General features: G+C 44.6%; 1 protein-coding gene across 1 annotated transcript in view; it reads right to left on the reverse strand.

The window, feature by feature from the left end:
* Positions 1-19,148, reverse strand: part of LOC140207815 (uncharacterized) — a 138,662-nt gene extending 119,514 nt beyond the window's left edge. Inside the window, exons 1-6 of the mRNA XM_072276378.1 lie at positions 18,195-19,148; positions 11,006-11,095; positions 7,213-7,644; positions 6,471-6,637; positions 3,640-3,811; positions 3,468-3,533 (exon numbers count right to left, since the gene is read on the reverse strand). Coding sequence (XP_072132479.1) covers positions 3,468-3,533; positions 3,640-3,811; positions 6,471-6,637; positions 7,213-7,644; positions 11,006-11,015 — 847 coding nt within the window. The 5' untranslated portion in view covers positions 11,016-11,095; positions 18,195-19,148. The remainder of the gene's footprint in view (positions 1-3,467; positions 3,534-3,639; positions 3,812-6,470; positions 6,638-7,212; positions 7,645-11,005; positions 11,096-18,194) is intronic.
* Between the last annotated feature and the right edge of the window lie 6,903 nt (positions 19,149-26,051).

A 26,051-nucleotide genomic window follows, 5' to 3' on the forward strand; every position in this document is an offset into this window, starting at 1 on the left:
CTACCTTTGTTATATTTTTACTGTTCAGCTCTGTTTGGCAGATTTTCTTGATCCTTAATGTAAATTCAGATTTTCTTCAGCCTTGAAGTAAATTTTGTTGGAAGGTTTTCCTTTATCACACGATTATCTATTTTCTTTGCTTATTGATATCCTAAGTATATGTTTCATATTCTGTTGTATTGTCCCCTGATGCTCTGTTTGATATTCTACTGGCTCTATTGCACCTTTCTTTATGTTTCATGTTCTGTACTTTTCTAGTCTAAAGTTCATGCTTATATCTTTAGAAGTTAGTTCCATTATTTGAAATATTTGTTTTAGCTTTGCTGATGCAAGAGCAAGTAATTTCAAATCATCAATGTATAGCTGTGCAAACGTATAATTCGTATTTTTACCTGATTTGATACCTGATTTTTGTCCGTTTCAGTAAATTATGAGCAGGTTTAAAGCCAAACAGAACCATACTGGCCTTAGTGAGTCGCTCTGGAAAATCCCTCAATTTTGATAATGGTGGTTGTCCCTTTGTGGTTGTTAATAGGACGATTATTTTATGCCAATGATTCATCAGATGTTGTAGAAATTTCACAAGTATTGGATGAATTTTATATCTATTTGGAACTTCTCTTAACCATGTGAGGGAGAGAATCAAATGTTTTTTGATAGACAATATTACACTGAAAGATTTCTGCTTTCCACAGGTTTTGAAATAGAATTACATAATCTGTTATCTGTTGTTCATAACCGAACGGTATTTTTTCTGCTGTCCTGTGAGTATATTGTGGTTATCTAAGTGAGTTGTTATTAGTTACCGGATGCACGATGCTACAATTATATAATTGTCTTAATATTATTAAGAGCCAATAATAACATAGTAGGTGACCATTCAGTAGTCTTATAAATGCAGTATTGAAGCTGTCCCTGAGGCTGGTGGTACACACCTTCAGTCTTTATATCTTCTGCCCCATGGCTGTATGAAAGAGAGAATGTTTGAGGTGGTTTGGGGTTCAGCAGAGCCAAGAAGGGCCAAAAGACCTGTTTCTGTGCTGTAGTTTTTTTTATGGTTTCTATGGTTTCTAAACAACATCCATGTGTAACTTCATCCATCACCTTTGTCACATCCTGCAGGAACTCAATCAAGTTGTCAAGACGCAAATCCCATCCAAAGCTTTTAATGATTATGGACCTGTATTCCCAGATCACTTTGCTCTACCGCACTCCTCAGTGCCCGACTGGTAACTGTATAAGACCGGCCCTGCTTGGTCTTTCCAAAGTGCAACACGTCACGCTTGTCTGCAATCTGCCCAATTTATTCTTAAGTGTTAAAAAAGAACCCGCATTTACCACCTCGTCTGGCAGCTCATTCCACACTCCCGCCACTCTGTGTGAAGAAGCCCCCACTAATTTTCCCTTTAAACGTTTCCCCCCTCACCCTTAACCCATCTCCTCTGGTTTTGTTCTCTCCTTGCCTTGGTGGAAAAAGCCTGCTTGCATTCACTCTATCTATACCCATCATAATTTTATATACCTCTATCAAATCTCCCCTCATTCTTCTATGCTCCAGGGAATAAAGTCCTAACCTATTCAACCTTTCTCTGTAACTGAGTTTCTCAAGGCCCAGCAACATCCTTGTAAACCTTCTCTGCACTCTTTCGACCTTATTAATATCCTTCCTGTAATTTGTTGACCAAAACTGAACACAACGCTCGAGATTCGGCCTCACCAATGCCTTATACAACCTCATCATAAAATTCAGCTCTTATATTCAATACTTTGATTAATAAAGGCCAATATACCAAAAGCTCTCTTTACGACCTTATCTACCTGTGACGCCACTTTTAGAGAATTTTGTATCTGTATTCCCAGATACCTGTTCTACTGCACTCCTCAGTGCCTTACCATTTACCCTGTATGTTCTATCTTGGTTTGTCCTTCCAAAGTGCAATACCTCACACTTGTCTGTATTAAACTCCATCTGCCATTTTTCAGCCCATTTTTCCAGCTGGTCCAAGTCCCTCTGCAAGCTTTGAAAACCTTCCTCACTGTCCACTACACCTCCAATATTTGTATCGCCAGCAAATTTGCTGATCCAATTTACGACATTATCATCCAGATCATTGATAGAGATGACAAATAACAATGGACCCAGCACTGATCCCTGTGGCACACCACTAGTCACAGGTCTACTTGTATATTGGTAGAGTCTTTGACAAGGTCCCACATGGGAGGCTCATACAGAAAATTAATATGCTTGGGAACTGTGCGGAATTATCCTCGCTGGCGGGGATGCACACTGGGAGAAACATCTTAGCTGGCGGGCGGTGAATCTGTGAAATTATTGTCATGGACTGCTGAGGAAGACACGTCATTGGATATAGTTAAAATGCAGGTTGATATGTTCCTGATTAGGAAGAGCGTCAACATTTACAGAAGGCGGGATAATGGGGTTGAGAGGATTTGCGTAGCAAAATCACTGAGCCGATTGGCTTAATTCTGCTCCTAAGTCTTATGATTTTAGGGTGCATCTGGAGTATTGTATTCACTTCTGATTGTCCAGCTTTTAGAAGGATTGGAGAGGGTGCAGAACAGGTTTATCAGGGTGTTGCCTGGATTCGGTGGCATGTGCTACAAGTGGAGGTTTGATAAACTTGGTTTGTTTACTCTGGAGTTAGAATAGAGATCTGACAGAGGTACACAAGTTTGAGAGATAAGATTTGGGTCGACAGCCTGTATTTTGTTTGGTATTTTTTTACATAAGACTGGTGTCTAATATCAGAGGGCATTTGGTTAAGATGAGATGTGGGAAATTTACAGCAATTGTGAGTGTTTTTTTTTCATAGAGTTCTGGTACCTGGAATTTACTACCTGAGTCATGTTGAAGGCAACTATGTTAGATATACATGAATGTACAGCAAATGCAAGCATATGGTCAATAATATAAGAAAGGATACCAAAGTATTTTTTTTAAACTTTCCCAGATATATAAAGAGTAAAAAAACAGGAGAGGTTCGATATTGGACCGCTGAAAAATGATGTTGTAGCTGCAGTAACGGGTGAAAAGGAAATACCAGACAAACTCTATAGAAGTCACTAGCGGAATTACAAAAAGTAATGAACACCAGTGAACAGAATTGTGTGTTGTGCTATTACAAAGGAAAAGGGGCTTGGAAGATGAAAGGTCTGAAGATAGAAGAGTCACCTGGACTGGGTCGTATAGTGTATCAGGAGCCTGCCTGGGGTGTGTGGGCATTCCCAGAGCGTTAGGACCTGGAGTGAAGGCTTCAGCAGAACCAACAGATGGATTAATGGAAAAATAAAATGTAGAATATTCAGGCTGCAAAGAGAAATACTTTGAATTGTTACTTCAATCCAGAGATCAGCGAATGGCTAATGGTGAATTTTGATTCCCAGGTTTTGCCAAGTCACAGACTAACACTTGAGATGTGGTTTGAACTGAGCATTTCATCACTCACCTATCAGTTGAGTGGGTAATTCAGATAACCCTTGGGCGATGTTCATGTATTCCTGTGGATCAGGACCTGTTTAAATATAAAAAGAATCCATGGAAACAGAGCTAAAATAATTAAAATAACTAAAATGTTTATTTCAATGTGCCTTTGTGTTCAGTGCATGTTTTTAACGTACCGAGCTCCTGTATTTCCCTCAGTATTCTGTCCAACTTCGGTAACTCAGTCCTCCATGTCACAAAGGATTCCCACATCGCCCTCCGGGCCCGGGAGCCTTTACCCATCACCAAACTGAGGAAGAGTCTGGAACTCTCTGTCCGGTTTCCCTTCTCTGTCAGTTCAGTGACTTTCTAGAAAAGGAAAGTAATAAATTTACTGTGAAGCAGACATACAGACAGACATGGAGAATGTGCAGGAAAATATCTGTTCATGGTCCCAGTAGCTTCAGAAATGATGCAGTCACTGGGCTGTTGCCTGATCCTCCCTGGGTTCAGTCGTTAACAAAGAAACTCTAGCTGAGGGAACTTCTAAATCAATATTGTGAAAGAATAAGGATCTACTGACACCCTGCAGTATATTCAACGTGATTAATTTACTTATCCATCAATGTGTAACATTACATCAAAAAGATGTGACAACAAGAACGGAAGAGAGGGAGAGCGAGGGAGCAAAAAATGGATGGTGGGCATCACTGAATCGTGGCTGAAAGATCATATTTGGGTGCTCACATCCAAGGATAAATATTTAATCGAAAGGAGAGGCAGGTGGGTGAAAGGGTTGGGTTGACTCTGTTGTCATAAAAAATGAAATGTGCTTCTAAAGAAGTGATAGCAGATTGGACGGTGTAGTTGTTAAGATACTGTGTAGGAAAGAAAATGACCCTGATGGAACAGTAACCAGGATGTGGGATACACATTCCAGTGGGAGAGAGAAGAGGCATGTAAAGATTTCAATGTTAAAATAGTCATGGGGAATTTCAATATGCAGGTAGCTTTGGAAAATCAGGTCGGTGTTGAATCCCAAGTGAGGGAATTTATAGAATGCCTATGAGATGGCTTTTGAGAGAAGCCTATGGTTGAGTCCACTATAGGAAAGGCAAATCTGGATTCAGTGTTGTGTATTGCACCAGATTTGATTGGGAAGCTTAAGGTAAATAAACCCCTAAGAGGCAGTGATCATAAAATAGCAGAACTGACACTGCAGTTTGAGAGGGAGAAGGTAAAAGTTAGATGTATCAGTTTTACACTGGAATAAATGAATTACAGAGAAATGAGAGAGGAGCTGGGCAAAAATAAATTGGAAGAGGCAACAACCAAGCAGGAATAAAGTATGACTATGACTATGACTAGGAATAGATGAAGATTCTGGGAGTGATTCAGAAGGCACAGGTAGAGGTAGATAATCCCAAATATGAAGAATTATTCCAAAGGCAGGATGATCAACCGTGGCTGACGAGGAAGTCAATGCAGCAGAAAAGCAAAGGAGAGGGTATAGAGTATAGCAAAACATAATGGAAAACAGAAGGACTGGGAGGCTTTTACTAACCAGCAGAAAGCAACGAAAAGCCGTAAGTAGAGAGAATATGAAATATGAAGGTAGGCTAGCTAATAATGTAAAATAGCTTACCAAATATATGCCCTTTCAGGACAACCTATTGATTTTTGGTGTCATGCGATATCAGCTTTGTGCGTGGTGGTTCCTGTCTAACCAATCTGAATGTTGAACCAGGAAGTTACCGGGAAAGTTGATGAATGGAAGGAAGTGGGTGTTGTCTGAATGGACTTTAGCCCAGCATTTGACAAGGCACTGCAGAGGAGGGTGGGGACTCTTTGAATGACAGGTGATGCTCAGCCTGGTGAAATAAATGGGAGGTCAGATGATACAGACCTCAGACACATGATCTGGACACTGAATGAGCATTGCTGTGCCCGCAGAGAAAGTGGGATTTGGAGGATCGATCAGGCGGATTGATCCAAATTGCTATTCCAGTTTGAAGGAAAAGGGGTTGACTGGTGGGGAGCTGTCTCTGTGTCCACCCTCGCCTGGGTGATAGCTCCACCACAGAAGACCGGTCCCCCTGGTTAAAGTCACAGTCGGTGACTTGTGAAGCATTTCGGACGACGACGAGAAGATCGACTGCATCAGCTCACCTGAAGACTCAACTCTGTCTCTCTCTCTCTCTCCCCATCACTACTCAACTAAATACCACGAACTGAACTGAACTGAACTTTACTCAACATCGTAAGACCGTATCTTTTTACCCCTAGACTTAAAGAAACTTGGTTTTTCATACATATATATTCCACACTTACTTTAATATATAATCATTGCTAACCTGTGTGATTTATTTACTTTGATATTACTGTATTGCGTAGTAACTAATAAATATTATTAGTGTATAGCAATACGAGACTCCAAAGTGGTTTCCATTTCTGTTGGTTTCTTTATCCCTGTCATGGGGTACGTGACAATAGGCAGTTTCAGTAGACCAGCATGGAATAGATGGGCCAAAGAGCCTGTTTCTGTGCTGTACTTTCCTATGACGATGACATGTCAGCCACTCATTGTTCAGGAACTCAGACGGAGACTAGACCAGCTGTGGTTAGTAGGTTTCCCTCCCTCAAGTACCACAGTGAAGTCAGTTGGCCCAATTTACAATCTGACAGTTTAATATTCATCCTGGATTAATGAGCTGAGGTGAATTTGACTGACGGTCCCGATAAGACGTGAAATTAGTTTTAGACTGAATGTCTGTTCAACAGCCCAGATATGCAGCCACTGCTCGTGTATCACACTGATAAATACAGCAGGTGTGAGAGGAAAAGGTGACACTGAACCTGTAGTTCCCAGTGCTCCCCACCTTAACAGCTGAAACCAGATCTGCTGGAGACCATCAGAGATCAACATCTCCATTGCCACGTAGAACTCCTAGAACGTGCAGGAGATGAATATTAATCAATATTCCCTCTGATACCAGCAGTTCGGTGACAATAGACTAAACACACTCACCTCATTTTCTTCTCTACTGAAATGTCCCTCCTTTGTCAACATCCAACCGAGTCTCTCAACCTTTTCTTCAATCGCTTGTTTAAGTCTGTCTCTGTAGAACTTTGTCAGCTGGTACAGTCGATATTCCTCCCCCTGTGCCAGGAGGTCAGAGATTGTAAACTCTGGCTCTGCAAATATAAAAAGTGAATGTAGTCACAAACTCAAATATCACCTGTCTCCACTGCTCTCACCCAACCCAACAAACCAGTCATGTCAACAACCTCAGTGTTCACCTGCCTTCATCTGGAAACATGGATTTTATCCTAATCTCTGACACTGGACTAAAACCGAACCATCAATGCGCTAGACATGACGTTACCAGAAGGACCACATTTACTAGAAACCTGTTTCTCCCACCGTCCCACCCACTCACCCATCGCGGTTTAAGATTGGCAATAAATGTTGGGACTGCCAATGATAGTCGCTTCCCAGAGATACTCTCTCCATCCTGGTGAATACGTTTCCCACAACTGTTATCCTGGAAATACTCTCTTATCCGGATAGCTGCGTTTCCTCCGATACACATCCTGGATATCATCAGAACAGGTAGTACATTTCCTGTAGTGCGGTAACGGGTGCCCCCCTACACCACATGTACCACATCCACACATTTCCCCTCTCTGACCAACCCTCCAACAAGGAATCACATTTACCCTCCTCCCTGCCACATTCTGCGAAAACATTACCCTCATATTTCACTCACCCACTCCCTGTTGGGGACTTGACAATTCCGTGTTTAATGAGCTTCTGGGCTGACAGACAGTCGCCTCACTTGTACCAGTTCCAGGGTCCTGATCAGTGTCTCTGACGTCACTGTCTCTGGGCTGACAGACAGTCACCTCACTTGTACCGGTTCCAGGGTCCTGCTCAGTGTCTCTGACGTCACTGTCTCTGGGCTGACAGACAGTCGCCTCACTTGTACCAGTTCCAGGGTTCTGCTCAGTGTCTCTGACGTCACTCTCTCTGGGCTGAATTTGCTCCACTTCCGCTGCGGCCGGACCGCATTCCATTGGGACGTCGCTCTCAATCTGACCCTGCTTTGGTACCTTGCTTCCCATGTCCCGATCATCTTCCCTCAATGAGTTGCCTGGTAAAAACCTCTGGAGTACTTTCCGTACCCGATTTAATTTCCCACCTGAAGTAAATGATGAATAGCAGGTTTAGAGTGATTTATACTCGAGCAAGGATTCACAATGGGTGCCTGCAATGGAGCCGAGACTCCGGCTGACCAGATTTGGAGTGGGACTGTGCTAGTGAATGAGAACCACACTTCCTGCTAGGTGACCGTCCCGATAAGCCGGTGTCTGGACACATCCACTCCCAGGAAAAAACTGGATAGACACAGTAATACTGATCACCGACTACGCATTAGTTGAACACACTGATAACCAGCGGTTATTAATGGAACAGCATCAGGTGATACGGGGAATTATCACTGGGATTATCTTTCATAAACATAAATCTCCCTGGGTCACAAACTGTCCAGTCACCTGTGTCACTCACAAACAATCCACTGGATTACTCATGGTCCGATCCTCTAGATCACACGTTCTCCGTTTGCTTTGTCTTACATTGTCTTGTCCCCTGGGTCACAGACTGACCATTGCCTTGATGCCTGGTCCCCTGGGTCCCATCCCGTCACCTGGAGGATGATTGTCATGTAACAACTATACAAGTCATTGGCAAAGGGAGCGTCTTGGCGTGCAGTTCTCGTAGCTAAACTTAAAGTCTCACCGAGAGAGCTTTGCGTTCATTTGCGGTTGCTGATCTATAGGATGGATGTGATTCAGCTGGAAAGACTGTCGAGGAGATTGACAAGTATGTTACTGGATGGAGCTGCTTGGTTTTTGTGTTATATGTTTCGGCTGGGACAGTTTGCCCTGGATCAGGGGAGCTTGAAGGGTGACCTTACACACGTACATAAAGTAATCAGGGGTGCAGAGAGGGTGGATAGTCATAATATGTTTCCCAGGTTAGGGGAGTCTGAGACTCGAGGGCAGAAATTTAAAAGGGACTGAAGGGGCATTTTTTCACGTGGCGGGTGATGAGTATAAATTGCACGCAGTCAGAGGAGGCTGTAAACACAAATAAAAGGATTCGTTTCCAGGCTGTAATCTCTGTTTTATTCCACCTGGAATCACAGAGTTGAGCACAATCACAATGCCCACCGGAGACAGTGACAGTTGGTCATTGGTTATACCGGGTCTCCCATCAGAGGCACTGGGAATTTAAATTCAGGTAGCAGATCATCTCAAGAGGGAAATATTGAGAACTCACTTTCACCATTTGGCCACAGACCAGACATGGATTGGGATATTAAAACAAAATCAGAATCAGGTTTATTATGACCGGCATGTGACGTGAAATTTGTTAATTTAGCAGCAGCAGCTCAATGCAATACATAATCTAGCAGGGAAAAAAATAATACTGAATAAAAAAAAATAAACAAGTAAACCAATTACGAATATTAAATAGATTTTTTAAAAACTTGCAAAAACAGAAAGACTGTATATTAAAAAAATCTAAGGTAGTGTCCAGAGATTTAATGTCCATTTAGGAATCGGATGGTAGAGGGGAAGAAGCTGTTCCTGAATCGCTGAGTGTGTGCCTTCAAGCTTCTGTACCTGCTTTCTGATGGTAACGGTGAGAAAATGGCATGCCCTGGGTGCTGAAGGTCCTGCATAATGGACGCTGCCTTTCTAAGACACTGCTCCCTGAAGATGTCCTGGGTACTTTGTAGATTCATACCCAAGGTGGAGCTGACCAGATTTACAACTTCCTGCAGCTTCTTTCGGTCCTGTGCAGTAGCCCCTCCATACCAGACAGTGATACACCAAACCAGACCACAAGTTTATCTAAAATGAAGTGTCTCCTGATCCTCAGCCATTTCCAAGGCTGGCAATGTTCTCGGCTCGGTTACAGAAAACAGAGTTCGGAAAATTTCCCTCATCTACTTTCCCTCAGAGTTTGGAAAATTTCCCTCATCTGAATTTTATAAATAAAAGTTGGAGATGTCTTTCACCTCTAAACAGGCCGATGTGCAACAAGCCCTGAGCCTGGACTTTTACGTAACAAACAACACCGCCGTCACATTCCTGTTTGTGTTTCACTCTCAACCTACTGATTCAGGGTCTCCGGCTCCTTTCACTCAGGTGGAGCTTTGCCTGGTGAACGAAGTCATTCGACCATTACTGGTGTCAGGTCCCTGCACTGGGACTGTTGGACTGATCAATTACACAAAGCCACTTTACCAGTGGGATCAATGACACTTTTCTCTGCCCTGTTAGCACCTGTGTAAGTTTCTTCATCTGAACTAGTAACCATGTAACAATTACAGCACGGAAACAGGCCATCTCGGCCCTTCTAGTCCATGCCGAACTCTTACTCTCACCTAGTCCCACCAACCTGCACTCAGCCCATAACCCTCCATTCCTTTCCTGTCCGTATATCTATCCAATTTGTTTTAAACGACAACATCGAACCTACCTCAACCACTTCTGCTGGAAGCTCGTTCCACACAGCTACCACACTCTGAGTAAAGAAGTTCCCCCTCATGTTACCCCTAAACTTTTGCCCTTTAACTCTCAACTCATGTCCTCTTGTTTGAATCTCCTCCATTCTCAATGGAAAAAGCCTATCCACATCAACTCTATAAATCCCCCTCATAATTGTAAACACCTCTATCAAGTCCTCCCTCAACCTCCTATGCTCCAAAGACTAAAGACCTAACTTGTTCAACCTTTCTCTGTAACTTAGGAGATGAAACCCAGGCAACATTTTAGTAAATCTCCTCTATACTCTCTGAACTTTATTGACATCTTTCCTATAATTTGGTGACCAGAACTGTGCACGATACTCCAAACTTGGCCTTACCAATGCCTTATACAATTTCAACGTTACATCCAAACTCCTATACTCAATGCTCTGATTAATAAAGGCCAGCAAACCAAAAGCTTTCTTCACCACCCTATCCACATGAGATTCCACCTTCAGGGAACTATGCACTATTATTCCTAGATCACTCTGTTCTACTGTATTCTGCAATGCCCTACCATTTACCATGTATGTCCTATTTTGATTAGTCCTACCAAAATGTAGCACCTCACATTTTTCAGGATTAAACTCCATCTGCCATCTTTCAGCCCAGTCTTATAACTGGCCTAAGTCTCTCTGCAAGCTTTGAAAATCTACTTCATTATCCACAATGCCACCTATCTTAGTATTATTTGCATACTTACTAATCCAATTTACCACCCCATCATCTAGACCATTAATATATATGACAAACAACACTTGACCCACTACCAATCCCTGAGGCACACCGCTACACACCGTCCTCCAATCTGACACACAGTTATCCACCACCACTCTCTGGCATCTCCCATCCAGCCACTGCTGAATCCATTTTACTATTTCGATATTAATGCCTAACGATTGAACCTTCGAAGTGCAGCTACAGGACAGAAGTTTAATGATAAAGATCCCAGTGAACGTACCTGTAGCCATTCTGATTCTGACTGACGATTGTCGTCGTCTTGTTTACACTTTGGTCGCGGTTCAGGACAGTTCCAGCTGCTGGTGATGCCCTGAATTACATACAACAAGCAGACAGTGAGTCAGAAAGAGTACGATTCTTTGCAAAATGTGACCGTATCGCCACCCTGTGTATCAGAGCAGCAGTTTGCTTAGGGAACAAACATTCCCTGTTAACATCAACTCCCACACCATGTCTGTACGTCAGTCCAGTGATATCTGGCGAATCCTATTGACAGAGTCAGAGAGCAACAGAGCACAGACACAGACCCTTCAGCACAATGAGACAATGCTGACCACAGTGCCCACAGAGATGGTCCCAATTTCCTGTGTCGGGCCCATTTCACTCTTGGCCTCTTCACTCCATCTACACATCCCAACTGCTATCGTCACAATCACTGTCTATCTCATTGGTAACTCTGAAGCAAAGCATTCATTAAGCACCGCATCACCGCATCCTCCAGGCACATTTCCTCCCTTGCTCCTGTGTAGTCCTACCCTCAATCTATTCATCCTCCTCTTCTTTTCCCACATGTAGAACGCCTTGGGCTTTCCTTCATCCTGCTTCTCAAGGACACCTCAAGTTCCTTCGACCTCTAAGTCATTACTTAAGCTCCTTCCAGGCTACCTTATAATTTCCTAGAGGCTTGCTTGGATGTTGCTTCCTAAACCTAAATAATGCTTCCTTTTCCCTCTTGCTTAAATGTTCTCATCTCTTGTGACCACAGTTTGTTTATATAAACATTCTTTCACTGTGGGTGGAACCGTATATAAGTGTTCCTAAAACAACCTTCACATTTCCATTGTGTATTTCCCCTTGAAAATGTTTTCCCAATTTACACCCCAAAGTTGCTCCGAATACCATTGTAACTATCCATCCACTAATTAAATACTGTCTCGTAGGGTCTGCTACTATCCTTGTCCATGACCATGATAAAAGTTGGGGTGTTGTGGTTACTATCTCAAAAGGGCCACCCATCGTGACATCTGTCATCTGACCTGCATCATTGCCTCATACTAGATACAGTGTGGCAACTCCTCGAGTTAGCCCATACACATACTAGGTCAAGAATACTTCCTGGACACACAACACATTCTGCCTCATTGACACATTTTGGAGCAAGGAGGTGGAATCAACATCAGGAAAGTTGAGGTCAACAATGATAACAACCTTGTTGCTTTTGCACCTTTCCCAACGCTGCCAAGTTATCTGCTCTCATTATCCCTGTGGCTTTGGGGGAGGCCTATAGAATACTCCCAGAATGATAGCCCCCTTTCCGTTTCTGACTTTCACCCACATTGATGTCCTCTGTGTATGTCGCTGTGATACCATCCCTAATTAGTACAGAGAATTCCCCCCCATTCACCCCCCACCCCCATATGTATGATGAAACAACTAAAACCTGGAGCATCAAACACCAATCCTGCCCTTGTAACAGTCAGGTCTGTGTAATGGTGATAACATGCCATCCATTACTCGGATTTCCAGAAACTGCAGATTTTCTCTTTTTTTTTTGATAGGTCATCATTCAGTCATGGTACAAGTCATAATACATAGCAGAATTAGGTAAAATGGTCATTCTAGTCTGCTCCATAATCAATCATGAAGGATTATTTTTCCAACACTGTATTGTTGCTTCCCTGCTATAATACTCAACCCATTTAGCAATCCAGAACATGAATATACCCAACGATAGCCTCCACCACCCTCTGTGACATCAAATTCCACAGATGAACCAACATTTGGCTGAAGTAATTGCTCTCACCTCAGTTTTAAAGTGAAGCTTCTTTATTCTGAGGCAGCACTCTCAGATCCCAGACTCTCCGTCTAATCAAGACACCCTCTCCATTCCCACTGCATCCAGACTTGCTGTTATTCAGTTGGTGTAAATAATCACCCCCGCCCTAACTTCCACCCCCCCCCACACCAAACCCCAACCACCATCCCTCTGAACCCCACTAAACACAGGCCCAGGGCCAGCAAATGCTCCACATGCATAATGCTTATTCTTCAGATTATTCTTGTGAACCTTGTTATCAACAGCTGTACTGAATACATTTCCGGGGAAAACAGGACAATTGGTACCAGGATAATGTACTGGGAAAAGCAGTGCTTTCTTTACTCTTCTGTCAACTCTCACAAAATGTTCCAGGGTGAATGTAATACAGATAAACTGGAATCACTGAAATGCTCAGCAGGTAAGGAACAGCTGTGGGGAGAGGAAACAAGTTAGCAATTCGGTTTCCTAACCTTTCATCAGAATGGATTCAAACATCATCCAGTTTTTAGTGGAAAATCTTGGGTTGTTCTCCATGGAGTGGTAGGGACTGAGGGAAGATCGGATGGAGGTTTATAAGATTATGAAAGACATAGATAGAGTAGACGGGGAGTATTGTTTCACTGTTTAGAAATGTCTAATACCAGAGGACATGCAATGAAGGTGTGAGGGAGTAGTTGCAAAGGAAATGTGAGGGTAAGTTTTTCTACTCAGAGAGGTGTGGATGCCTGGAATGCGCTGTCTGTTATGGTGGTGGAAGCCAACACATTGGAAGCTATTAAGAGATGTTTAGGTAGGCACATGGGTGTGAGGAAGATTGAGAGGATATGGACATTGTGTACGTAGGTGTCATTATTTTTTTTGGGGGGGGGGTTGATTTACTTTTTATCTGGTTTGGCACACCATTGTGGCCGATGTGCCTGTTCCTGTGATGTACTGTTCCATGTTCTGTTCTATCTTCAGCATCTTGAGTTTCCCTTTGACTCCCACTGGCAGATAGACAGGTGACAGTGAGGGGGAATTTCCAAAAGTGAATTGAATTCTGAAACCCCGGTCTATTTCTACTGGGGCAAACACAAAATAGCGTATTAATCACAGCCTCTCCCTGCGAGGGATGGAATGGGAACTCATTCTCTGCTTTGCTTCAGAACTTCAGAACCTCAGAACCAAACATCTGAGCACAGAACAGAAATACTCGCTCAACATCTCAAAAACCCGGACAACCTGATCCCCTGATTCATTTTATCTGGGTGAAAACGTGTGGTATCCCAGGATCCAACCTCAGAGGGTCACAGCCCACACCCAGAGCCTCACACATCTTTTCCACATATCACATTGGGTGTTTCCACATCTCACACTGACAGACTCACGCTACCAATATCCAGCCCCTGGAGACGTCTGCTTCACTGCGGAAGGAGGAACATCCAGCCACATCTGTAAAAGCACCAACGTAGACCGAAGCCCAAACACTACCAGTTCCATATTCCTGGAGCCCCCATCCCAAGATTGTATCTCAAGCACCAACTCTCCCAGGGCTCTTTGCTGCCGGTAATATGCGGCAGTGTCTCAGCTAATCCCAGTTCAATCTTCTTGCTGCGTGGGATCTCGCCCAGTACAGCTGGCTGCCATGTTTCCTGCAGTGTAGCAGGAACAAAATGTAAAATTATAAAGTAGAAAATGCTGGGAACTCAGTTCATCAGACTACATCTCTGAAAGGACAAATGGTGGAAGACCCAGTTTCAGAACTGAGACTGTTCGAGATGCTGCCTATCTGCTGAGCGTTTCCAGTATTTTCTCCTCCTTACTTTGAATTTCCTGCAACTGTAGTATTCTCTCCCTCCTCGTTTTAATGCACAGATAGTAACTGATTGTAAAATATCAACAACACCCTAAACAGTAAATGCCACCCCACCCCAACCCATTTGTTAGTTCTCAGTTCATCCTGACCCTGGTGTAATACATCCCATACAGTCAATGCTCACAGCATCCTTTCCTCCCACTGTCACTCTGTTACATTTGCTCCTGAGGCCACTGTCTCTACGCTGAGAGGCGGTGACCACAGAGCGATAAAAAGTACAACACTTGCTGCAGATCTGACAGGCCGTTACCCTGGAAACGGAGGAAGTGGCTCACCGAAAATAACCGAGAAAGGAAACAACAAACTCAACATCAGATGCTGAGAGTTTCATTATTACAAAGATTAACACTGCAGCCATTTTGTAACGGGGAAACTAAAATTGAAATGGCTGTTTTTACCCTGCCTCGTGCTGTATTCAATTAGACCTCTGGTAGTTCTTATTAACAAAGGAAAAAAAAACAACAACAAAAACACACAAAAAAATAAAAAAATAATAAAACAACAACGAATCCTGGAAAATTAAATGAAGTAAAAGGTGAAAGAGAGCACTTTACAACGATGACATAGGTCAGAAGAAAGTTTGCTGATACTGATCAGTGAGGTATCCTAAAATGACACAGCTAGAACAAACAATAAGAAATTTGGCATATACCGTTTGCCCCTGACCAAACTTTATCAATGAGTCATGGAAAGTATCCGATCTGGATACTTCCCGCCTTCGTACGGCTGCTGCTCTGCCCATGAGAAGTTGAAACATCAGAGAACTGTGGACACAGCTGAGCACAACATAGAAACAGGCCGCCCCCACCCCCCATGAACTGTCTCTATATTCCCCGTTGCCTCAGCAAAACAGGAAACAGAATCAAAGTTCTCCACAAACCTGGACATTCTCACCTCTCCCCACCCATCCGGTGGAAGATTAAAAGAAAACAGAAACATACCACTGGGCTGAAGGATGGCCTCCATTTTGCTGTGATATCAAATTGAATGTTCCCAGTATGATAGGACACAGCTTAATAAGATGGACTGTCGACCTCACTATCTAACTCCATGTGACCTTGGACCATATGTCTACCTGCACCGCACTTTCTCTGTAACCATAATGATTTGTTACATTCAGTTATTATTTTACCTTCCATCACCTCAATGCACTGTTGTAATGTATTGATTACTATGGATGGTTCGCAAGACAGGTTTTCACTATACCTCGGTACATGACAATAATAAACGATTCCCCACTTTAATTGTGTGGACACATCAGAGAGAACGAGCTTTTCCTCTGGAACATCTGTAGAGAGTTTTCACTAAAGTGTACACACTATTGAGGAACCCACATAGAAATATAGAAACATAGAAAATAAGTGCAGGAGTAGGCCATTCGGCCCTTCGAGCCTGCACCACCATTTATTATGATCATTGCTGATCATCCAACTCAGAACCCCGCCCCAGCCTTCCCTCCATACCCCCTGATCCCTTTAGCCACAAGGGCCATATCTAACTCCCTCTTAAATATAGCCAATGAACTGGCCTCAACTGTTTCCTGTGGCAGAGAATTCCACAGATTCACCACTCTCTGTTTGAAGAAGTTTTTCCTAATCTCGGTCCTAAAAGGCTTCCCCTTTATCCTCAAACAGTGTCCCCTCGTTCTGGACTTCCCCAACATCGGGAACAATCTTCCTGCATCTCGCCTGTCCAATCCCTGTAGGATTTTATACGTTTCAATAAGATGCCCCCTCAATCTTCTAAATTCCAATGACTATAAGACTAGGCGAACCAGTCTTTCATCATATGAAAGTCCTGCCATACCAGGAATCAATCTGGTGAACCTTCTTTGTACTCCCTCTATGGCAAGGAAGTCTTTCCTCAGAGTAGGGGACCAAAACTGCACACAATACTCCAGGTGTGGTCTCACCAAGGCCTTGTACAACTGCAGTAGTACCTCCCTGCCCCACTATTCGAATCCTCTCGCTATAAATGCCAGCATACCATTCGCCTTTTACACCGCCTGCTGTACCTGCATGCCCACTTTCAATGACTGGTGTATAATGACACCCAGGACTCGTTGCACCTCCCCTTTTGCTAATCAGCCACCATTCAGATAATATATATATACACACACACACACATAAATGGAATACGCTTAATTCTCACATTAATATGGTCACATACCCGGAAATATCGGCAAGTCGTAACAGGGGAATGGAATCAAGAACAAAATGCCCAGACAGAAAGAGATGACGTCACTGATCTGGATCTCACTGCTGGTCTCAACGGGGAAAAGATAAAACTGCTCATACACGTGGGGTGATGCCCCGAACGTGGAGTTACTGCCATTAATCTTCTCTGTCTGCAAGAGCACAACAGGCCGAATGGCCGCTTCCCGTGTACTGGAACTATGTAAAACAATTGTCGACCCCAGGCATCGCTGCAGGTGAAGTTTAGATCCGCTACCAGGCCGGGTGATGGACATAAAGATCCCCGGGTACAACTCCACAGATGGGAGTAGTTCCAGCATCCCGCCTCATCCCGCTCCCAGGACTAGAGCAACAGGGGCTGAGCGGAGGCTCATCTCCGGCGGCTCGGTGTGAAGGTCCCACAACCAGGATCGACCCCGGCAAGTTTTGGCCAGCAACCCGGACCGAAACCGCCTGTCCGTGTGACTTAACGATACTCACTACCCATCGTCAGATTTCCCGCTCGGGACCGGCCTCAATACTCACCGATGGGAGCTTCCCCCGCAGACAGTAAATCTTCCCCCGGCTCCCCGCCGACGATCCGCATCAACGCTGAACGGAAAGGAAACCACCGACTATCGAGACTGAGCATGCGCAGTATGAGCTCCGCGTCTCCAGCGCTGTGGTGGGCGGAGAGCGGTGGTGGGGGAGCGGACACAAACCTGCAGATGCTGCAGCTCCGCGGTAAACGGGATTGGTGAGTCTCTCATGTCAATATTAGAATCAGGTTCAATATCACCGGCACGTGTCATAAAAATGTGTTGCCTTTACGGCAGCAATACTAAGTAATACATAATAACAGAGAAAAACTGTGAACCACAATAAGGACGTGTGTGTGTGTGTGTGTACAATTTTTTGAGAAGCACAGATGAATGCAAGAGGTTCAAATCTCCCGTAAATAGGGTCATACATCGGGAAACAGTGGCTGCACTTCAGCAGGTCATAACGGTAAAATGGGCTGAAAAACAAATGCCCACCCACAGTGGGAGGAGGTGACTAATCTGGACGCCACCGCCTTGTCTGAACGGGCGAAAAATGAAAGATGAAAGATGGGTATAGTCCCGGCATCACCGCCTCATTCCTCCCCCGCCCGTCAGGACGAGAACAACAGGGACTGAGCGGAGGCTCATTTCGGACGGTTCTCTGTGAAGGTCTCACAACCCGGACCGACGCCGGCAGGTTCTGCTCCAGGAAGCGGGGCGAGGCCGCCAATTCGGAGAAGTTAACGGCACTGACTGCCCAAGATCAGGCCTCCCCGCTTGGGACCAGCCTCGATACTCACCGATGTGAACTTGATATCTTCACCCCGCAGTCAGCGATCCCTCCCTCGGCTCAGTAAAGCAGAGCGGAGGGCGGGACTTGGGAAAAAAAGCGGTGTGACGAACCAGCAGCAATAGATTACAAATGGAGTCTGGTTTTGATGTTAAAACCACTATCTTTATTAGTAACTACTTATAATATCTTAACTTAAGCAGGATAAACAAAAGTTAACAGTGTTACGTAGGCACATATGTGTGTGGCTTCCAAGGTAACAAACTTGGAAACAAAGCTAGAGTCTTACGAGGGTGAAATATGCAAGTTCGGTTGTCCACGAAGTGAATAATGGGAGAGAGAGAGAGATATCTGTAATCCCAGGCAAATGCAGAGAGTAGGCGATCACGTCGAATTTCACAGATAAACGGAAGAGCCGTCGTCGAAGATCTTATCCGTTGAATCGATCCAAAGTCCACTCAAATATCTCACCAAAGTGACCTGTCACAGGAATGTCGTCTTCAAGTGGTGACCACATCATATACCCAGGCAAGGGTTAACTTCGAGTGGTCCCACAGGACATTCCTGAACCCACTCCGATGGATTATACGATGTTTGAGACACGTTCATCTGGAGCAATCCTGCCCCGGCAGTTCTTAGTTCCAACTCGTACTCAGACTGCCAGAGTAGCTGTTCGTTCGTTCGTTCGTTCTCTCTTTCTCTCTTTCTCTATTTTAATCTGCACAAACTGTGAAAGCTTCTGACTGACGTCATAGTCCCGTCTCACTCAGGTGCTCTTAAAGTGACAGTCCACAGTGCGAAACCGCAGGCCCGTAACACCCGCAACTGCTGCACATCTGCGGTAATGTGTGATCACGTGACCGGTGGGAGGGTCTCCCCTGACAATGTCAGAATCTGGTTTAATATCACCGGCAATGTCCTGGAACGTGTGATCTTTACGGCAGCAGTACAATGTAATTCATCATAGCCGAAAAAAGTAAATTTATAGATGTGTGTGTGTGTGTGTGTGTGTGTGTGTGTGTATTAAATTAAATAAGAGTGCAAAATTTAAATTAAAGCGTAATTAACCGATTCTCCACTGTAGTTGTGTGGAAATATAAGGCAGCCTGGATTGCTGATTTAGATCTTCCAGGGGGAGGTTTAATTGTACTGTACACATTTTTGAGAAGTGCAAATAAATGGAAAAGTTGTTAAATCTCGGAAAGATGTGGTCATAGAAACATAGAAAACATACAGCACAATACAGGCCCTTCGGCCCACAAAGCTGTGCTGAACATATCCCTACATTCGAACTACCTGGGTTTTACACATAGCCCTCTATTTTTCTACTGCTGCATATAGTCATCCAGGAGACTATTCAAAGACCCTATCGTTGCCGGCTCCACCATCTCCACCGGCAGCCCATTCCACGCACTCACCACTCTCTGCGTAAAAGTCTTACCCCTGACATCTTCTCTGTATCTGCGTCCAAGCACCTTAAAACTGTGCCCTCTCGTGCTAGCAATTTCAGACCTGGGAAAAAAGCCTCTGAATATCCACACGATCAATGCCTCTCATGATTTTGTACACCTCTAATAAAGATAATTGAGGTCGAATCGTTCGGATAGAGATGGTGCTCGGTACTCGGTGTCGGAGGGCTGATCGGAGCTCGAGGTTTTCTGAAGACTCAGAGTTGACTGTGTTGGAGCATGGCAGGGAGAGTTTTCTTCCTTCTCCCGTCTGCGTGAGATGCGGACTGTTCCTCATCAAGTTATGGTATTGTTGCACTGTTGTAACTATATGTTATAATGTCTTGGTCTGTCCGGTGTTTTGTGATATCACACCGGAGGAAATATTGTATCATTTCTTAATGCATGCATTACTAAATGATAATAAAAGAGGACTGCTAGTCTTCATAATCTAATTTTACAAATTATCCAGCTGCTGCTGGGTGATCAGATTAAATCGGTTATTTCCCTCAGTCCTATTTCTCGGAGCACTGTAACTGCAGATTCCAAATATAGTTGTAAACTGTACCGAAATTTCGACCCTCCTTGTGGAACACGGCTGCCCGCTGCCTTCCGGCCAGAATTCACTCTAATCATCTGCCTCCTGTGAGTAAGCCAATTGTGAACCAATCAGCCAGGTTTCCCTGTGTCCCATGCCTCCTGACTTTCTGAATGAGTCCACAATGGGGAACTGATCAAACGCCTGACCAAAATTAATGCACCCAGATCGACAGTTCTGATTCTTCTGTTTGTTTTAATTTCACTTTTTCAAATAATTCTGTCTGGCTCAGAAAGGACTACACGTCCCTGAATTGTAGTCTGTGTTGCGTATTAATGATAATTTTGTTTTTGTTCCACAACACTCTTTGCCTTCTCATTCACTATACCAGTCCCACCCTGGTCTGACTGTCCAAATGCACCAACTCTCACTTGTTCAAGTTGAAAACTACTGACCATTTCTCAGACCATTTCCGTAACTAACCAAGATGTCTTGGAAATTCATTGTAACCTGTTGCAATATCAGCTAGACTCCCGAAATTAGTATCAAACTGGCTAACCGTGCCATGTACATTCTTATACAAATCAATGGCATGAATAACAAATTAATCAGGTCTCGACACTGACACACACATCCCACTCGTCACAGGCCTCCATTCGCTAAATCCATCTTCAATCATCACCCTCTGCTTCTTGTTCTCGATCCCGGTGTGAATCCACCTCGCTAGCTCCCCGTGAATCCCATGTGACCAACCTTCCAGATCAGCTGCCATGCGGGATCTCCTTACAGACATTTCCAAAGTTCAGATGAACAACATCACTGCCCTATTTCATCAATCCTCATAGTTAGCTCTTCAAAAACCTCCAGAATACTTGAGAGGTATGATGTCCCCACTGGGTGTGCAGACGGCAATTTCCCCATAACCAATGTCCAACCGCCTCAGACTTCAGCTTCACTGCAGACTGAGGAAATTCCAAACCAGCTGTCGAATTACCAACCTGGACTGAAGCCTGTATACTGCCAGTTCCATATTCTCAGAGTCACCTGCCCCAATATTATCACCCGTACAAAGACGCTCTGGTGCCGGTGATTTGCCGTGATGTTCCTACTATTTCCAATTCACAAACTGAGATGGAACTGGAACCTAATGACCCTCTGCCGTGGCCAGTGGTCAGGCTGGTTCCCCGTCTGTAGATTGTGAGAGGATGCAGATACACTTCAGCTTGTTTCCAACGACTAAACTGAGCACATTTGATCACAATGCCATTGCTGTGTGGGATCTTGCCCAGCACAGCTATCTGCCATGTTTCCCCTCAGTGTAGCAGGAACAAAATGTAACATTATAAAGTAGAAAATTATGAGAACTCAGTACATCAGTTTACATCTATGAAAGGAGAAATGGTGGAAGACCCAATATCAGAACTGGAACTGTCCAAGATGCTGTCGATCTGCTGAGCTTTTCCAGTATTTTCGTCATCTTACTTCAAATTTCCTGCAACTGTAGTATTCTCTCCCTCTTCATTTTAATGCACAGATGGTAACTGATTGCAAAATATCAGCAACGCGCTAAAATCTAAATACCACCCCACTCCAATCAGTTCGTTATTTCAGAGTTCATTCTGACCTTGGTGTAATACATTCCATACAGTCAATGCTCACAGCATCCTTTCCTCCCACTGTCACTCTGTTACATTTGCTCCTGAGGCCACTGTCTCTACGCTGAGAGCCGGTGACCACAGAGTGATAAAAAGTACAACACTTGCTGCAGCTCTGACGGGCTGTTACCCTGGAAACGGAGGAAGTGGCTCACCGAAAATAACCGAAAAAGGAAACAACAAACTCAACATCAGATGCTGAGAGTTTCATTATACAAAGATTAACACTGCAGCCATTTTGTAACGGGGAAACTAAAATTGAAATGGCTGTTTTTACCCTGCCACATGCTGTATTCAATTAAACCTCTGGTATTTCCAGCTATCAAAAAAAAACAAACAAAAAAAAACACACAATCCTGGAAAAGATGCAAAACAAAACTTCACAATGAAGGCAAAGTTTAGAAGAGAGATTGCTGAAATATATCATTGCGGCAATGGGATACAGACTGGACAGAGGTTGAACAAGATAAGCAGGGAATGAGCAGATGAAACCAGGTGGGAAAAGGAATGTCGTCCAGTAATACACAGATACTGAAATAATAGTACACACTACTAGATAACAGATTCCAATATTACAAAGCCAGAACAAACAATAAAAACTTTGGTATATGTCCTTTTCCACTCTACACATTTTATCAATGTTCCGCAGAGAGTATCCCATCCGGGTACTTCACATCTTCACACGGCTACCGCTCTTCCTTTAACTGAATGAAATAGCGGAGAACTGTGGACACAGCTGAGCACATCATAGAAACCAACTTCCCCTCCATGGACTCAGTCTACACTCCCCACTGCCTCAGTAAATCAGCCAACATAATGAAAGATCCCCACAACCTGAACATTCTCACTTCTCACCCTCCCACTGGGGCGAAGATAAAATAAAACAGAAACATACCACCCAGGCTCCGTGACGGTGTCCATTCGGCTGTGATAAGCGAACTGAATGTTCCCCAGCGGGATGAGTGGACTCCTGACCTCACAGTCTAAATCGATGTGACCTTGTACTACATATCTACCTGCACTGTACTTCCTCTGTAACCAGAATGAGTTGTCACACTCTGGTATCGTTTTACCTCAATGTACTGCTGATAATGTATTCATGTGTATGGATAATACCGAAGACACGGTTTTCACTCTACTTCTGTACATGTAAATCAAACTAAAGATTCCCCATTTTAATCGAGTGGAAATATTAGACACCTGGTTTGCTCCTTTGGAACTTCTGGAGGGAGTGTACACATTTCCGACAAACCAGATAGATGAAAATAGAAGACTTAATTCTCGCATTAATAGGGCCAGATATTGAGAAGCATTTCGGCAAGTAATAGCAAAGGAAAAAAGATGGAAATAAACTTCCCAGTCCCCGAGAGGACGTGAGAGATCTGGATCTCACTGTCCTGTCTGAAAGGGGAAAGATGAAACTACTCATACACGTGGATCAGTGTCCCGAGGGTGCGATTACTCTGTTTAACCCTCGAGTCTGCAAGAACACAACAAGCCGACGAACGGCCGCTTCCAGTGTAAAACAATTATCGACCCCAGGTATCGATCTCGGTGAAGTTTGGATCCGATACCTGGCCGGCTGATGGGGGTAAAGTTTTGCAGGTACAACTGAACGGATGGGTTCAGTCTCGGCATCACCACCTCATCCCGCTCCTGGGACCAGAACAACCGGGGCTGAGCGGCGGCTCATCTCAGGCGGTTCGGTGTGACGGTCCCATAACACGGACCGACCATGACAGGTTGTGTCCAGGAAGCGGGACGAGGCTGCCAGTTCGAGGAAGTTAACGGGACTCTCTGCCCAACAAAAGTTCCCTCCTCCACGGGATCGGTTTCAGAACTCATCGATGGGAAATTGTCGGTCTCGTTCTCCCCTCGGGACCAAACGGCGATCCGATTCAACAGAGAACGGAAAGTAAACCATTGCCCACCCGGAGACTGTGAGAGCGGCGGCGGGGCCGCGGAAGCAATCGGAAGCAGATCAGCGTTTGAAATGGGAGCAAGAAACTGGATCACGTGATGGGTGGAGGGTCTCCTGTCTGAGCCGGTTCCTCAGCTCCTCGGTTCCCACACTCTGCCCGACCTACCTGCCGCACTACACAGGTAATTTCATATTTCCACCAGCTTCATTTTAAATTTTTCTACGGTACCTTCGCCGTCTCCATCGCTCGCCGCAACCCACCTCGTCTGACACACAATTCAGACCTGAACAGGTATTGTACAGGTTTCATTCATATAACTTCTATGTTTATAAACACTGATTTCTATTCACATTCCTCCGGCCTCACTGGACAGGAACACTGAAACATCAAGTGAGAAACAGCAGGAGGTGGCCATTCAGCCCCTCCAACCATCAACAAAATGACGGCTGCTCTCCCATCTCAGCCACATGTTTCTGCCCGATCCTCATTTCCTCGGTCTTCACACATCTGCCGGCCTCTGTTTTATGTGAAGACGATCAGAGATCGTCATCGTCCTCCAGGGATCAGTCTGCTGAATCTCTGAAACAAATACTCTCTAATCTCCTTGATAATCCTCCATGGAATTAAAATCCATCTTCTGCAGCCCCGTGTTGCCCCAACCACTCACTTCCCACCCCCGTTACTATTTCCACCTTCCCACCTCCCCCCTCACCTGGATCCACCTCTCACTCCCCAGCTCTTGCCCCATCCCCACCCCTCACCTTTTTTCTCTGACTATTTCCCGTCCACTCTCAGTCCAGAGGGAGGGTCTCGGCCCGAAATGTTGACTGTCCATTTCCCTCCATAGATGCTGCCTGAACCACTGAGTTTTGCCGGCAGTTTGTTATTCGGTCTGTGTAACCCGTGTTAGTATGGGGAGCAGGATTTTACACCATATTCCAGCACAATCTCACCAAAGCCTAAATAATTGTTACGGTAATTACCAGACTTAAACATGAGAAAGCCTGCAAATGCTGGAAATCCAAAGCAACACACAAAATGCTGGAGAAGCTCAGCGTATCAGGCAGTATCTATGGAAAAGAGTAAACCGTCGACATTTTGGGCAAAGAGCCTTCTTCGTTACTGAGGAAGGAGAAGGAAGATATCTGAATAAAAACAGGTAGGGGAAAAGAGGCGAGCTGGAAGGTGATAGGTGAAGTCAAGTGTCGTACAGGTCAAGGGCTGGAGATGAAAGAATCAGAGACGTGTTAAAAGGAGAAAGGTGAAGGAAGGGATCCAGGGAGAAATGATAGGCCGGCGAGAAGAAATGAAAGTTCACAGTGTGGAATAGAGAAGTTTGCGGGGTGGGTGATTTGTTTACTGGAAGGAGAATTCAATATTCATATAATCAGGTTGTGGGATGGAATACAAAATGTTGCTCCTCCGCTCTGAGGGTGGTCTGATCTTGGCACAAAAGGAGGTCATAAATCGAGACATCGGAATGGGAATCAGAATTAAAATGTTTGGCCACTGTGAAGTCCCCCTTGTGGTAGATGATACCTAGATGCTCAACAAAACGGTCTCCCAACTTATGGCGGGTCTCACCAATGTAAAGGAGGCCGCATCGGAAGCATAGGACACAATGGATGACCCCAGCAGATTCGCAGGTGAAATGTTGCCTCACCTGGAAGGACTGCTTTGGCCTCTGAATGGAGGTGAGGGAGGAGGTGTACAGGTAGGTGTAGTACTTAGGCCGCTTGTAGTGATAAGTGGGTGGAGGGAGATTAGTGAGGAGGAATGAATGAACAAGGGAATTGTGGAGGGAGTGATCCCTGTTGAAGGAAGAAGGCAGGGTGGGAGCAAGGAAGCTAAAGATATGATTAGTTGTAAGATCTATTTGGAGATGGTGGAAGTTGCAGGGGCTGAAGGGGTGGTAATTAAGGACAACAGGAACTCTATCACTATTATAGTGGTGGGAAGATGGGGTGAGCAGGAACGGAAGGAAAATGGAGGAGAAATGAGTGAGGACAGCATCAATAGTGGAAATAGGACAGCCACATGATGGGAACAGATGTGGCGGAGGCGAAGAATAATATAATGTACTTTTGACCTTCACCCTACCCACTGCACCTGAGCCCCTCACCATTTAAACACACTCAGTGTTTCTGTTTCTCCGACAGAAGTGGTGATCTCACATTTCCCACATCGGGCTCCAGCTGGCCTGTTGTTCCCACTCTCTTCTTTTGCCTCCATCACCCCGAACCTCTCGACAACAGACACAGAACATAGCACAGTACAGCACAGGAACAGGCTCTTCTGCCCACA

This window comes from Mobula birostris, chromosome 13 (assembly GCF_030028105.1).
Source record: "Mobula birostris isolate sMobBir1 chromosome 13, sMobBir1.hap1, whole genome shotgun sequence".
NCBI classification, from domain to species: domain Eukaryota; kingdom Metazoa; phylum Chordata; class Chondrichthyes; order Myliobatiformes; family Myliobatidae; genus Mobula; species Mobula birostris.